At 38.5% G+C, this 15,794-nt stretch overlaps 1 protein-coding gene across 1 annotated transcript in view; it reads right to left on the reverse strand.

Moving 5' to 3' along the window:
• The window catches only part of ATF6 (activating transcription factor 6), a 234,658-nt gene that overhangs the window by 139,655 nt on the left and 79,209 nt on the right, over positions 1 to 15,794 (reverse strand). Inside the window, exons 12-13 of the mRNA XM_055586677.1 lie at positions 9,277 to 9,390; positions 8,126 to 8,225 (exon numbers count right to left, since the gene is read on the reverse strand). Coding sequence (XP_055442652.1) covers positions 8,126 to 8,225; positions 9,277 to 9,390 — 214 coding nt within the window. The remainder of the gene's footprint in view (positions 1 to 8,125; positions 8,226 to 9,276; positions 9,391 to 15,794) is intronic.

The raw sequence follows: 15,794 nt of genomic DNA on the forward strand, positions 1-15,794 counted from the left end.
AAACTGATCTTCAAAAAAGTTTTATAAGACTATCAGAGTTCAAGAGCACATTAGGAATTGACTTTACTATTACCTTGTCAGAGACTTAACTAACTTTAATCACAAGATACTAGCATTTGTTCGTTACTGTATCCATCCATTCTTCCTTCAGCAATCAAACTTTCATAGAACGTGCCTATTACATGTACAGGTGCTACAGAATTTGATTTCTGCCATCAAGAAGCTTGTAGTGTAACCGGGAAGACAATACAGTATAATGCTAAAACACAAGAATATACAAAGGGTTACGGGTTAAGGGAAGAGAAGAGGGAACAATTTCGTTTGGTGGTAGATGGAACCAATATGCAGGGATGAACAGAGGGCTTCCAATTCCTGGCTCTGTAACAAGTCAAGGGTCTTATTTTATGAAAAACTAATGTAGGTCTTAAATACAGTAAGTGCTCAAAAATGCATTAAACAAAAGTAAAAAGAGCATACATAAAATGAAAAGAAAAAGATACTTAAATAATAAAATATTATACTTACTGATGCTTATCAAGTAGCAAATAAAGCCAAAATTAAACTACAGCTAGTGGATAATATAAATGTTAAAATAAACAGATTAAACAGCTGATGAATTTTAAATGATTTTGCTACTTTGGCACATATGAAATAAGCACAGAAGTATGAAAAAAGCCAGACTTCTTTCCATAGACTCAGAAATGAGTGGGTAGGCTTTAAAGAAAGCTGAGTGACTTACAGAGACAGCAGGCAAACAGAACCTCAACATGCATCTGTCTGTGTCTTTATGCTTAAAATGTCATTTCTTACAAACAGCAATTAGTTGAGTCTTCCCTGTTAAAAAATCTAGTTTGATAATTTCTCCCTTTTAATTGATAAGTTTAGGCCATTAACTTTAATTACTAATATAGTTGAGTTTGTTTCTACTACCCTGGTATATATTTTCTATTTATCCTAATTATTCTTTATTTGTTTATTCTTTTAAAGAGGCTGAAATATACACTTTTTTAGCATTCCATTTTTACTGCCGATATCACCTTTTTAGCTATTCCTTGTGCTCATTTTTAGTGGTTGCTCTAGAGATTATACTTTGATCTTTAAGCTACTAGTCTTCCTTCAAATATTACTTAAACAATATAAAAACTTTATAATTCCATTTATCCCCCTCCCTTTTTGTTCTTATTATCTTATATTTTACATCAAAACAAACTATAAACCCCACAACAAGCTGCTGTAAGTTTTGCTTTTAAAATAGTCTTTTTAAGATGTCAAATAGCTAAAGCGATGTTGAAAAAAAAAAATGGAGCTGGAAGAATCAGGGTCCCTGACTTCAGGCTATACTATAAAGCTATAGTCATCAAAAGAGTATGATACTGGCACAAAAATAGAAATATTCATCAGTGGAACAGGACAGAAAACCCAGAAATGAACCCATGCACCTACGGTCAGTTTATGACAAAGGAGGCAAGAATACACAGTATTAAAAAAATAGTCTCTTCAACAAATGGTGCCAGGAAAATAGGACCACTACATGTAAAAAAATGAAATAAGATCATTCTTTACTACCATACATGAAAATAAGGCCAAAATGGATTAAAGACCTAAATGTGAGAATGGACACTATAAAAGTACTAGAGGAAAACATAGGCAGAAGACTCTGACAGAAATCGCAGCAGTATAATTTTCGATCTGTCTCCCACAATAATGGAAATAAAAACAAAAATAAACAAATGACACCTACTTAAACTCAAAAGCTTTTACACAGAAAAGGAAACAATAAACAAGACAAAAAGATTGGGAGAAAATATTTACAAATGATGTGACTGACAAGGGATTAGTCTCCAAAATTTACAAACAGCTCATGATACTTAACAGCATCAAAACAAACAATCCAATCAAAAAATGGGCAGAAGACCTAAATAGACATTTCTCCAATGAAGACATACAGATGGTCAAGAGGCACCTGAAAAGATGTTCAACATGGTTAATTATCAAAATGGCTATCATCGAAAAATCCACAAACAATAAATGCTAGAGAAGGTGTAGAGAGAAGGGAACCCTCCTACACTGTTGGTGGGAATTTAAATTGGTACAGCCAGTGTGACGAACAGTATGGAGGTTCCTAAAAAAAAAAAAAAACAGAGCTACCATATGACCCTGCAATCCCACTCCTGGGCATATATCTGGAGAAAAACATGATTTCAAATGATACATGCACCCCAATGTTCATTGCAGCACTGTTTACAACAGCCAAGACATGGAAGCAACCTACATGTCCATCAACAGAGGGATGAATAAAGCAGAGGGGGTACACATATACACCGGAATATTACTTAGCCATTAAAAAGAATGAAATAATGCCATTTTGCAGCAACATCGATGGACCTAGAGATTGTCATAGTGAGTGAAGTTAAGTCAGACAGAGAAAGAGAAAAATCATATGACATCCCTTATATGTGAAATCTTTTTTTCTAAAAAGACATGATAAAAATAAACTTACAAAACAGAAAGACACTTAGACTTAGAAAATGGGTAAAGGGCTAGTTAGGGAGCTTGGGATGGACATGTACACACTGCTATATTTAAAACGGATAACCAACAAGGACCTACTGTGCATATAGCACATGGAACTCTGCTCAGTGTTATGTGGCAGCCTGGATGCCATCCTGGGGGAGTCTGAGGGAGAATGGATACATGCATATGTATGGCTGAGCCCCTTCGTTGCTCACCTGAAACTATCACATTGTTAATTGGCTATACCCCAATACAAAATAAAAAGATTTTTTTCTTAAGATAATAGTCTTTTAAAGACTTTGATATACACAAATAAAATAAAGATACTAAAACAAACAAAACAAACAGTCATTTATTTTTATCCAGATATTTACCCATTGTGGTGCTTTCACTCCGGATAATCTGGTGTTCTGTCTGGTACCATTTCCCTTAGTCTAAAAAACTCATGTTAGTATTTCTTACAGTGCAGATCTTCTGGAGACAAATTGTCTCAGTTTTTATCTGTCTGAAAATGTCTTTATTTTGCCTTCATTTGGAATGATATTTTTACTAATTTGCCCCTTTATCTTTTCTAATAACTCACAGTCCAGGAAGAGGGTAGAATTATGAAATGGGACAAATCAAATCAAGAATATAAGGCTTAGAGATGACAGAAATTTAAAAAATAATGTTCATTTGTCAAATTTATAGAATACCTTATTGGACTATGAGGTCCTTTGCACAAGAAGGTTGAAATTAGCAAAGAAGACTAAGCAGAGTGGATACAGGTTTTGTATACTAAGAAACAAAACCAGATGAATACTTTATATGCTTTGGTATCAACAACAGCAGAAGCAGAATGATTCTTCTCCCCCTAACCGACCAAGAACTTCATTTAACCTTTAACAAACATAGATTTATCCTTGTCATTCCTTTTTTCTGTAATAGCTAAGACTCCCATTTTTTTTTTTACCATTATCTAAGCTCCCTACTAAAAATATATGTACCCAAGATAGCAGAGAAAGAGATAAGATTTTAAACTACAAATCTCTAAATGTTCAAAAGCCATAAAATTAAAGCAAAATTCTTTATCTTCCACTAAAATTTCTATAAGATTAAAGAACACCAAGCACCCTTACAAAGTTAACTCTCTGCTTATTTATCTAATGAACAGGAAAGAATAACATGAAAAAATATGTCAAAAGATAAGACAAAAAACTTATTTAGGCCAATGATTTAACCTATTTTTCATAAAGCCCACTTTGCCAGCTGTGTGGAATTCTCCACTGGCAACAGTCTCTTCCTGCTCCCTTTTCGCTCTTCCCTGTATAACAAAGGATGAAAGCCTTTTTACCCAACTATATTACCCAAACTTTTTTGCTACCAGGGTCTATATATAATTTAGGCTCTACCAATAATACTCACTTGCACCAGATTTGGAAAACAGAGGGAGACAGAGTTCATTTTTTTCTCTGGCCATGGAGGCAGCTAACGCATAGGCTTTGGCAGATGTGAGTTTTGGCAGTACTAGACATTGTATTTGGAGAAGGCAATGGCACCCCACTCCAGTACTCTTGCCTGGAAAATCCATGGACGGAGGAGCCTGGTAGGCTGCAGTCCATGGGGTCGCTAAGAGTCGGACACGACTGAGCAACTTCACTTTCACTTTTTACTTTCATGCATTGGAGAAGGAAATGGCAACCCACTCCAGTATTCTTGCCTGGAGGATCCCAGGGACAGAGGAGCCTATTGGGCTGCCGTCTATGGGGTCGCACAGAGTCGGACACGACTGAAGCGACTTAGCAGCAGCAGCAGCAGCAGCAGACATTGTATTCCAATGCGAGTAAGCAGCTTTGGGACTTTGAGGTAACTATGACATTAGTAATGATTGCCTGTAGCCTCCAGAAGTACTGCCAACAAATAAAGTTGCTATAATAGGTGAACAAAAGGTGAGTGGCCCAGAGAAACACACGCTGGATAATCAGAGACTCTCGATGTCAGAGCTTAAGCTCATTTAGACTAACCCTCATTATTTTATAGATGAAAACAGTCCCTTAATGGTCAAAAGTTCATGTTTCTCAATATCCTTTTACTGTACTTTAGAACATACATACTGCTTCCAATTAGTTTCCAAATAATCAAATAGTTAAGGCGTTCCATTAGCATATCCGTTAGCTTCCCTTGTGGTAAAGAATCTGCCTGCAATGCAGGAGACCTGGGTTCAATGCCTGGATTGGGAAGATCCCCTGGAAAAGGGAACGGCTACCCACTCCAGTATTCTAACCTGGAGAATTCCACGGACGGGACTGATAGTCCATGGGGTTGCAAAGAGTCAGATGTGACTTTTACTTTCACTTTATCTTCCCTGGTGGCTGATGGTAAAGCATCTTCCTGCAATGCGGGAGACCTGGGTTCGATCCCTGGGTCGGGAAGATCCCTGGAGAAGGAAATGGCACCCCACTCCAGTACTATTGCCTGGAAAATCCCATGAATGGAGGAGCCCGGTAGGCTACAGTCCATGGGGTCGTAAAAGAGTCGGACACGATTGAGCAATTTCACTTTATTAGCATATAACCAGGTAAACCTGGTGAAACATATCCCATCCCAAAATGAAACGTCTTGATTCTTACAGCTACTCCATTTCCCTGTTTCCATTAATGGGAATCATCCTGAAGTAATTTTCTCATTTTATTTTTACCTCCTGAACCCACATCAATGAGCCTTTTGTCATTACCACTCTCCAATGAGACAACTTTCGTCAGTCACTTGTTGATGCTTAGTCACTAAATTGTGTACAATTCTTTTGCTAACCCATGGACTGGAGCCTGCCAGGCTCCTCTGTCCATGGGATTTCCCAGGCAAGAGTACTGGAGTGGGCTGCAATTTCCTTCTCCAGGGGATTTTTCTGACCCAGGGATCGAACCTGGGTCTTCCACACTGCAGGCAGACTCTTTACCATCTGCACCACCAAGGAAGCTTTTAATCCAGCTTTATTCCAATTCTTGATGTTCCTCAAATACGTAAACTGCTTCCTCCTGAGGGTCACTAATACTTTCTATTCTCTTGCTTTGGAAGCTGTTTTTCCAGGTTTTCTCCTAGATCTTTACATTATTTGCTCCTCCATTTTCTGCCTATGGCAAAAGCAGTGTTCTTATCAAAATCCTCCTCTTCCCAAGCACATAGGAAAACTACATTTGCCAAACCTACTGCAAGGGAGACTAGGAAAAGTGACAGAGTTTTAGTCAACTGAACAGTGGCAAAGGCCATGTCTTATCCCTAAAATATTTTGCATAATTTTCCAAACTTTCTTCCTCAACATCCAAAGCTAGAAGCAAAGGATTTCAAGTTGCTGAGGCCACAATGTGGAAGAACCTGGATTCCTTAGTCACTGCTTGGAGGAAAGCCATTCTAGAGAGCTATCTCAAACTCCGAGTGGGTGAGAAACAAATTTCTATTCCAATTGGCTACTGAGATTTTGAGGCCAGCTGCTGTTGCTTGGTTGCTAAGTCGTGCCCAACTCTTTGTGACCCCCATGAACTGCAGACTTGTGACAGCTGGTAATAATTACCTTGACAATACCTTACTCAAGTGGAATCTCTTTAGAGAAGGCTTCTCTTACCACCCAATCTAAAATTGCCACTCACCTCTCAATTCAAACTCTAGCCCTGTTTTTTTCTATAAATAACTTTTGAGTCAGTGAGTCAAAGTCGCTCAGTTGGGTCTGACTTTGCAACACCATGGATTGTAGCTCACCAGGCCCCTCTGTCCATGGAATTTTCCAGGCAAGAATACTGGGGTGGTTTGCCATTCCCTTCTCCAGGGAGTCTTCTCGACCCAGGGATCAAACCCAGGTTTCCTACATTGCAGGCAGATTCTTTCCTGAGCCACCAGGAAAGCCCTTTGAGTGTATTTAAATATTTATTTATTTTTTTAAGTTAATCTTTTCCCTCGTGATGAGAACTTTAAAGATCCATTCTCAGATTTCCCTGGTGGTACAGTGGATAAGAATCTGCCTGCCATCTACTGTAGAGCACATGGAAATCTGCTCAATGTTATGTGGCAGCCTGGATGGGAGGGGGGACTGGGGATACCTGAATGACTGAGTCCCTTTGCTGTTTACCTGAAACTATCACAACATTGTTAATCTACTATACCCCACTACAAAATAAAAAGTTAAAAAAAAAAAAAGAAAGAAACCACCTGCCAACGCAGCAAACACAGATTTTACCGCTGGTCCGGGAAGATTCCACACGCTGCGGAGCAACTAAGCCCCTATATCACAACTACTGAGTCCGCGTGCTGCGACTACCGAGGCCAACACACCTACAGCCTGTGCTCTGCAACAAGGGGAGCCACTGCAACGGGAAGTCTGCACACCAAAGCTAGAGAACGGCTCCTCCTCTCCACAACCAGGAAAGCCCGTGAGCAGCAGCGAAGACCCAGCACAACCAAAAAGGCAAAAGATCCATTCTCTTCCAATTTTCAAAGATACACTACGGAATTATTGACTAAGGTTACCATGCATGAGCTACATCCCTATGACTTCTTTATTTCGTAACTAGAAGCTTGTGGCCTCCACCCACCACCTCTGGCAACCACCATGAGTTTGGTGTGTTTTTTAAGATTCCACATGTAAATGAGATCATACGGTAGTTATCTGTTCTGGGTCTGACTTATTTCACTTGACTTGTTTATAGTTTATCGTTCCCATTAGAATGTAAGTTCCATGAAGGCAGGGACTCTATCGTACTCTCTACCATATTCCCAAAGTCCAGAATAGCACCTGGCTCATTATTACTACCACAGGTAACATTTGTTAGGAGCTTGCAATGTGTCAATCTAAGTAATTCAGAAGTAGTATTAGATACTGGAATGACAGAAAGACTATAAATGTGCTTTGTGGTAAAAAACAAAAAAAAATTAAGATAGAAGCCCAGCCATACAGGTTCTAAATAAGAGCTGTCAATAACCTGTCTAAATACAAAAATGCTCTCCATGGAGATGTGCCTTCAATCCCAAGCTGTCCTACATTTGAAAAGTTCTAAGAACAGAGGAGATAAACAGTATCATTTGTTAAGTTTTTTGTGCCAAGAACAGCTGATGCAGACCCATGCATAGCAACTCCGGACTTGAAAGCAAATTTGAGAGACAGAGCAGGAAAGAGCACCGTGCCTGAACAGGAAGCACGAGCACCATAAAACCTAAATGAGTGCTGTGAAGCCTGGGAGCAGGGCTTCAGCGGCCTTGACAGCTGCACCAGCAGCAGCAGGAGCAGCAGAAGTGCTTCCACTTCAAGCTTCCCAAGTCATCCAGGGAACACAGCAACCCACCTGCAGGAAGCCTTCCAACAAGTACGCCAAGTGAAAGTGAGAGTCTTAATCATCAAAGTGTTGGTAGCTCAGTAGGGTCTGACTCTTAGCGACCCCATGGACTGTGGCCTGCCAGGCTCCTCTGTTCACGGAATTCTCCCAGCAAGATACTGGAGTGGGTTGCCATTTCCTTCTCCAGGGGATCGTCCCAACCCAAGGATTGAACCTGGGTCTCCTGTATTACAGGCAGATTCTTTACTATCTCAGCCACCAAGGAAGCCCACAATTATGCCAACTGTTGTTAAAGACAAGCAGAAACAAACCTGAAGAATACGAGTTTTCTGTTGATTATTCGTCATTCTTCTTGACTTGGTCCTTTCCACTTCGTGCCTATGAACCCATCCTCGAAGTTCATGATTTAACCTATAAAATAGCTTAATTGATTAAACATATTTCATAGAAACAGATGTTTCACCTTTGATTGGAAAGGAATTTAATCATGTTCTGAGGTTCCGAAGAGCATTCCAAATGCCTAATGATTCAATATTCTTTTGACTTAAGAAAGCGAAGACACTTAATGTTAGTTGCTTTTAATGACTTGCATTTTTATATGGTAGTCTCCTCAATCATGAGTTCAAAGCTCAAAAAAAATTCATAGCTAAATACCTGCCAAACATAAATACTAAATGCAAAAGTTTTTCCACAAAAAAAGTATTTCTGTTTCTGCTCTTGGACTATGTACTCACAAATACTGGAGAGCACAGAAAAAGTCATAGGACTCATGCTCTTTGGGGAGAAGAAGAAGAATCAATCAACTGCTCAGGAAGAGAATGTTAAAGGTACTATAATCCAAATTTTCCAAAACTGAAAAAAAAAAAAATTTTAAGCCCAGTTCAAATATAACTTCCCTTTATTTTTCTTACTTTTTAAAGCAGTTGTGGAGATGTCAGACTATACTTACTTTTCTACACTTGATTACTACATACCACACACACATATACACACAAAAACTGAAGCAGTTTTTAAGGTGTGAAGATAGGATCCAAAAATCACAGGAAAAAAAATTCAAGGGAAGAGTAAATAAAGAAAAATACACTAATGTGAAAGTGATTCCAGAATCACATATCTTCAAATTACTACCTTCCTAATTTGAAGGAAAAGGTACCTTCCAATATGAATGTTACCACCTGCAAATCTAACACTTACCCTGAATTTTTATATTAATATCATTCTTTAGTTTTCAAATAAGACATATTTAAGCATACAACTCCCATATAATCACATAATAGACCCAATACCCCCTTTATCAGGTTGGTGGGGAAACTGAACAATTGATATGCCTGCCTATGGTTATGCAAGAAATAATTCAGAGTTTTCTCAGGTATTTGGTTAATCTGAATTAGTATCTGTCTAGGTTCCACAGCTAAGCACAGGAACCCAATCAGCTACATCTGTAACAATCGACAACACTCACCTGAGAGATTCTGTTGTGTTTATCAGGGGCTGACAGGGAGGCGGAGGAATATAGAGTAATGGTTCTTCAGTTAGCACCATCAGGGCTTTGTCATTTGAAACAGAATGGTCATATCTGAAACATAAATGTACAAAATGTGTTGCCTTGTGTCTTTTATTCCTAAGAAGAAGTCTGCTATAAGAAAGTCATTGCTAGTATTGTTTTCGTGGAAATAAAAATATAAACCAGTACAGTCCTCCTATACAGCAGAGAACAATATTCAGTATCCTACGATAAATCATAATGGAAAAGAATGTTAAAAAGGAATGTGTGTGTACACACAGCACTAACACAATACTGTAAATCAACTATACTTCTATACTTCAATAAAAACATTTTTGTAAATATTTTGAATAGAACATACTGCAAGCAAGAAGTGAATGTGATTTAAAATGCTGCTGCTGCTAAGTCGCTTCAGTCGTGTCTGACTCTGTGTGACCCCACGGATGGCAGCCCACCAGGCTCCCCCGTCCCTGGGATTCTCCAGGCAAGAACACTGGAGTGGCTTGCCATTTCCTTCTCCAATGCATGAAAGTGAAAAGTGAAAGTGAAGTCGCTCAGTCGTGTCCAACTCTTAGCGACCCCATGGACTGCAGCCCACCAGGATCCTCCGTCCATGGGATTCTCCAGGCAAGAGTACTGGGGTGGGGTGCCACTGCCTTCTCCGTGATTTAAAATGGAGGGAAATATATACCATATAACACAAACATCATTTTGCAATTTTCTAAAGAGATTATCACAGTACTTCACATTTACTGCCCAATTATTAAGTACTTAAAACTAGAGATATAATGATAACACACAGTTCACGTCTTCAATGAACTCAAGGCATACTCAGTGATGCTGGAACACAAGAGGTAACACAGTAAGAAGTTAAACTGGGGGAAAGACCCACTGATGGGTAGGAAAGACTTACAACCGACAGTGAAGTATTATGTAACCAGGACTGACATTTGTGCTCATTCTTAACACTGTGATAAGAGAACTGAATAGTCTCCTTAAAAGAGTGTCTGTGTATATATCCCAATGTTCATTACAGCATTATTTGCAATAGCCAGAAAGTAACTTAGATGTCCATTGACAGATGAACAGACAAAGAAGTTGTGGCATATATATACAATAAAATATTACTCAGCCATAAAAAGGAACATGTTTCGGTCAGTCCTAGTGAAGTGGATAAATCTAGAGCCTGTTATACAGTGACGTAAGTCAGAAATAGAAAAATAAATACCATGCATTAATGCATATGTATGGAATCTAGAAAAACCAGTACTGATGAACCTCTTTACAGGGTAGAAAACAGACTCTGGACACAGCGGGGGAAGGAGCAGATAGGACAAACTGAGAGAGCAGCACTGAGACATGTACAGTGCGATATGTGAGACAGACAGCTCACGGGAACTGGCTGTGCCACACCGGGAGCTCAACACGGTTCTCTGTGACAGCCTGGAGGGTGGGGGAGGCTGGAGGGGGCAGGGGGAGCTTCAAAAGGGAGACATATACATACCTATGGCTGCTTCATGCTGTTGTATGGAGGAAACCAATACAATATTGTAAAACAATTATCCTCCAATTAAAAATAATTTTTTAAAAAATATCTGTCTGTGGTAGGGGAAAGGAAAAGCATAAAATACTTGGCAGGAGAAAAGTAAAAGCCTTGAAAAGTTAAATATTAGAATCAGGGAGGAATCCCTAATAAAACACCTGACTGACATTAACCAGTTATTCCATTAGCTTTAAAAAATATACTTTCCTAATCGTCACAGTGATCTATATCATGTGAACTCATATCCAGAGTGTGATATAGTGAGCAAAATGTGGGCTGAAAATCCTAATCAGATCCCAATCTGAGTTGAGGATATTATTGCTATTTATTCCCGTCAGTCTGCTATTTTAACCTTTCTTACTAAGAAATCTGAATTCTGTCTTGAATTTCTTTACATATAATACTCTGGATTTAGAAAACTAGATTTATTAAAATTCAAAAAGAAAAACACAAAATTGGACATGGCTAGATTTGTGCTTTTCAATCAACAATAGATATTTTTTGAAAACCAACTATGTGCCAAATACCGTGCTGGGTGATAGAATTCCAACAGGGAACAGGGAAATGAAGTCCAATCCTCCATGATCTTGATGGAGAAGATGGACCAAATACAAGAAAACAAACACATGGAATAAATCCAAACTGAGGTAAGAGCTACGAAAAAAGCCTATGGTTGAGATAGAAAACCAAATGACAATGTCTACTTCAGATAAAATGGTCTGAGAAGGAGATGGTATTTAAGACAAGGCGTAGAGGATGACAAGAAGCCAAACCTATAAAAACTGGGGAAGAGTGTCCTAGATAGAGGCAGGTGGGAAAAGGGAGGCTTTACAGAATTAAGGAAAACTCACCAGCAGAAAAGTTGTAAGCAAGTGAGGGAGGCACAAGATGTTTGGTAAGATGGAGACCAATCATGATAAGGAATTACTAAATGTAAGAAGAAGCCACAAAAAGGTGTTAGGTAGAGAAGTGATATATTTTTAATTTATACGTATCCCTTGCTATTGTACCAAAATCAGTTTTGATGGAGGCAAAAGGGGAAGCTGGGAGACCAGTCAGAGTGGAAGACCACTCTGCCTTGTGCTTGGTAAATTCTCTCTCAGTTAGGAGAGATCAATAGCAATCTGGGCAAGAGCTAAAGATACTATGACTAAGGTGGTGGCAGTGAAGATAAAAAATGAACCAATTCAAGATAATGTTTGGAAAGAATATCAATAGCACTTGTTGAAAGGGAGGAACCAGGGTTTCTGGCTTGAGCAACAGAAACGACGAAGCGTGCTATACAGAAGCGGGTGGAACCTGAATATGGAAAAGGACCTAGAGTTTCACTGTGCAGGTGTTAAGTTCGAAATGTTAAGAGAAGTGAAGGAACTACTGGATATATGACTTTGGAGACTCAGAAGTCTGGGCAGGAAATCAAAGAGAGTCATCGGGATATACAGAAATGGACTGTGTGCTAAATTATGGCATAAAGGGAAAAAAAAGTTCACAGTTCTATACGTTAGGATTTGGATAGAAGAGGAGCCTACAAAGATGAAGCAGAGCCAATGAAAACAGAGCAAACAAAACTGCAGCAATACTAAAGGAGAATATTTCAAGAAGGAGTGATCTATACAGCTAAATGCTGAGGAAAGATCAAGATAGAGAGTTTTCACTGGACTGACAATGCTGAAATCACTGGCCACCTTGACAAAAATAGTTTTTGCAGTGTGGAAAACTAGATAAAACTTAAAGGCTTCTAACTACGCCACATACAAGTGGGAAAAAGCAACAGCAGAGGGTATAGACACCATTCTTTCCTGCAGCTGTACCAGAAACATTCTTGATGCCCTTTCTTCTGCCTACTGGGGTTGTTATTCAGAATAAAACAGCAATTGTGGTACACAGGTAATGAACACACACAAAAGGAAATCAGCTCAAATTTGCTGTTGAGGGAGAAGAAAAAAACTCTGCCTTGCACTTGGTAAATTCTGAATGCTTTTAAGAAGCCAGAGGCTGTTTGCCACACTAAAAAAAAAAAAAAAAAAAAAAAAAAAAACACCTACTAAGACCAAAGATCTTTATATATGTGTTATTTTAAAATCAGATCTGAATACTCACAAAAATACAAACACTGAAGTCAAGTTCATCAAAAAAGTCTTCAACTACTTTTGAAAATATAAATCTGATTTATAATTTTATTTCCATGTGATAAACTCTAGTAATGATTTCTGCACATCTGTGCTGACTGGCTTTGTTCTATCAGCCAAAAATATTTTTTGAAAAAGGAAACAAAAAATCTGATAGGAGAAATATTATATCAGGAAAGGGACTGCTGCTGCTGCTGCTGCTAAGTCGCTTCAGTCGTGTCCGACTCTGTGCGACCCCATAGACGGCAGCCCACCAGGCTCCCCCGTCCCTGGGATTCTCCAGGCAAGAACACTGGAGTGGGTCGCCATTGCCTTCTCCAATGCATGCAAGTGAAAAGTGAAAGTGAAGTTGCTCAGTGGGGTCCGACTCTTCGCGACCCCATGGGCTGCAGCCTACCAGGCTTCTCCATCCATGGGATTTTCCAGGAAAGAGTAATGGAGTGGGGTGCCATTGCCTTCTCCGAGGAAAGGGACTAGGTGGAATTGAAGAGGAAAGAGGAGGGAGAACATAAGCCAACATGCAATCTGGAAACAACGATATCCACACTACGCCTGAGATGGTCAGAGTTCCAGACTGCCTGCAAACCATTCCATACCAATAGAAAAAATTTCAATAAATAAATCACTGCAATAAAGGGCAGTCTTAAGGAGCTACAGCTAATGAGAATTCCTGGAATAAATACTGGTTCTGGCTGATGCCTTAGAAGTTGATGCCTTCATCCAAGAAGCCCTGATTTATACCTGACATGCTGACATAATTATTACACTGGTACAATAGTACTCGTAGCTGAAGCTCCAGTCTTTGGCCACCTGATGCAAAGAAGTGACTCATTAGAAAAGAGCCTGATGCTGGGAAAGACTGAGGGCAGGAGGAGAAGGGGACGACAGAGGATGAGATAGTTGCATGGCATCACTGACTCGATGGACATGAGTTGAGCGAGCTCCAGGAGATGGATGGTGATGGACAGGGAGGCCTGGTGTGCTGCAGTCCACGGGGTCGCAAAGCGTCTGACACGACTGAGCAACTGAACTGACTGACGCTAGTACTAGCCTTCATCATTAAAAGCCTCTCAGTTTGGTTGGCAGATTACATGCTCATCTTATATACCACACATTTCTAAGACTGAAAAAATATATGCAGTTAATTATTAAATGATAGACAAATGTAATATTATAAATTACGAGATTAGAATCTACTCCTTTTTTATTTGAACCAGTTGTCATAACTCTTCTGAAAAAATGAAACATAACATAAAGTAAGCTGCATTAAAACAAACACACACAAATGTTATGGCTGAGTATAAATAAACCACCTAAAAATCAGTTTAAAACAAATTCATACTTGGTGCTTTCAAACGTTTCACAAACATTTTTTGGTATCTGTTATTTAGTATATAAAATAATAAAAGAAAGAATATCAAATTAATGGGCGAACACCTAAATCTACCAAATGGCTCAATAATAATCTTAGGTATTTCGATAGAGACTTGCATACAACCAAGAATCAATAATCATTTCCATTTTTTATTAAGACCAGTAACCCATTAATAGATTATGCACAAGCAATGGAGGCTCTGGGTCAAGGACAGAGAGATGGCTTGCACTTCACGCATTAGTTTGAAAGCTGATAAATTACAGCCTAAAAGTCATTCAGACCTCTAGTTAGAGCTAATACGATCTAAGGACTATGCTTTCCACGAACCACCATATTATCTTACTCTAACATAGACAAGTAACTGAAAGCTTTTATTTATTGTAGTTTGTGAAAAATACAAAATATTTTTATAACGCTTACCTGAACAGTAATTTCAGGTGTCTAATTCCATTCTATTTTTAGCAACAAGCTATAAAACTTAAGTGGCATACTCTCAACTCTCATAAATCCAATGGCTATCTATGAAAAATGTAACTTTTGCTGGATCTTACATAGACAACAACAGAACTCAAAATTACAGCATATGCAGGGCTAACTTGGAGAAATTATTTAGTAAATTAAAAATACTATTACTATTAAACTCCAGTAATGTTCAGGGAGACTTATACAATCACTAAGATCAGTATTTCAGAAGCATGGCTAATTTGGGCATGTAAAAAAAAGGCAGGAAATTCTAGGTTTTCCAACATCTATCACATTCTATGTTGCATTACAGTTACTACCATAGAATTCTTTGGATCATCTGCCATATTTAGCGCAGTATTTTGCACACTGAAGATTCTTTAAAAAAGTGAATACTAGCGTTTTTTTCCAGGAAGACTAAATGAAGACAAGCCTGAAGGACTACGGTAATACTCTCATTAAGTGGTATGGGTGTAACAGAGTAAAAATCAGAAGAATGATTCCCCTATGGCCTTTGGCCTTGTAAAACCTTAGAGAGTTAAGAGTAATCAAATCTTTAATGATTTTCAAGCATTATTCTGTGCCACGGTTGCCACACTATAACCTCCCTTTGCCTTGTAATTCAAGGACCTAGCTCCACTTGACTCTAATAAAAATTATAAATCACCCGGAAATGTTTATCAAAAACATTTCTGAAAAGGGCCACTATAACCTTCTTCTACTTGCCATAGGTAAAAATTATATTTTCATACAGTTGTCTTTACTATTTCCAAGCTATATGGAAATTTATGAAGACAGAATTAAATTATAACAAGAAAAAGAGATTCAATAAAAATCACAATAAACAAGTATAAATGGTTTTATCTAATAACTGCAAATGGGTTCAGCCATATCATTCCACCAAATCATACCCATCACAGATGATACAGTAACAAATATTACACTATATATATAAACATATGGCAGT

The sequence above is a fragment of the Bubalus kerabau genome, chromosome 6, assembly GCF_029407905.1.
Source record: "Bubalus kerabau isolate K-KA32 ecotype Philippines breed swamp buffalo chromosome 6, PCC_UOA_SB_1v2, whole genome shotgun sequence".
In the NCBI taxonomy this organism is placed as follows: Eukaryota; Metazoa; Chordata; class Mammalia; order Artiodactyla; family Bovidae; genus Bubalus; species Bubalus kerabau.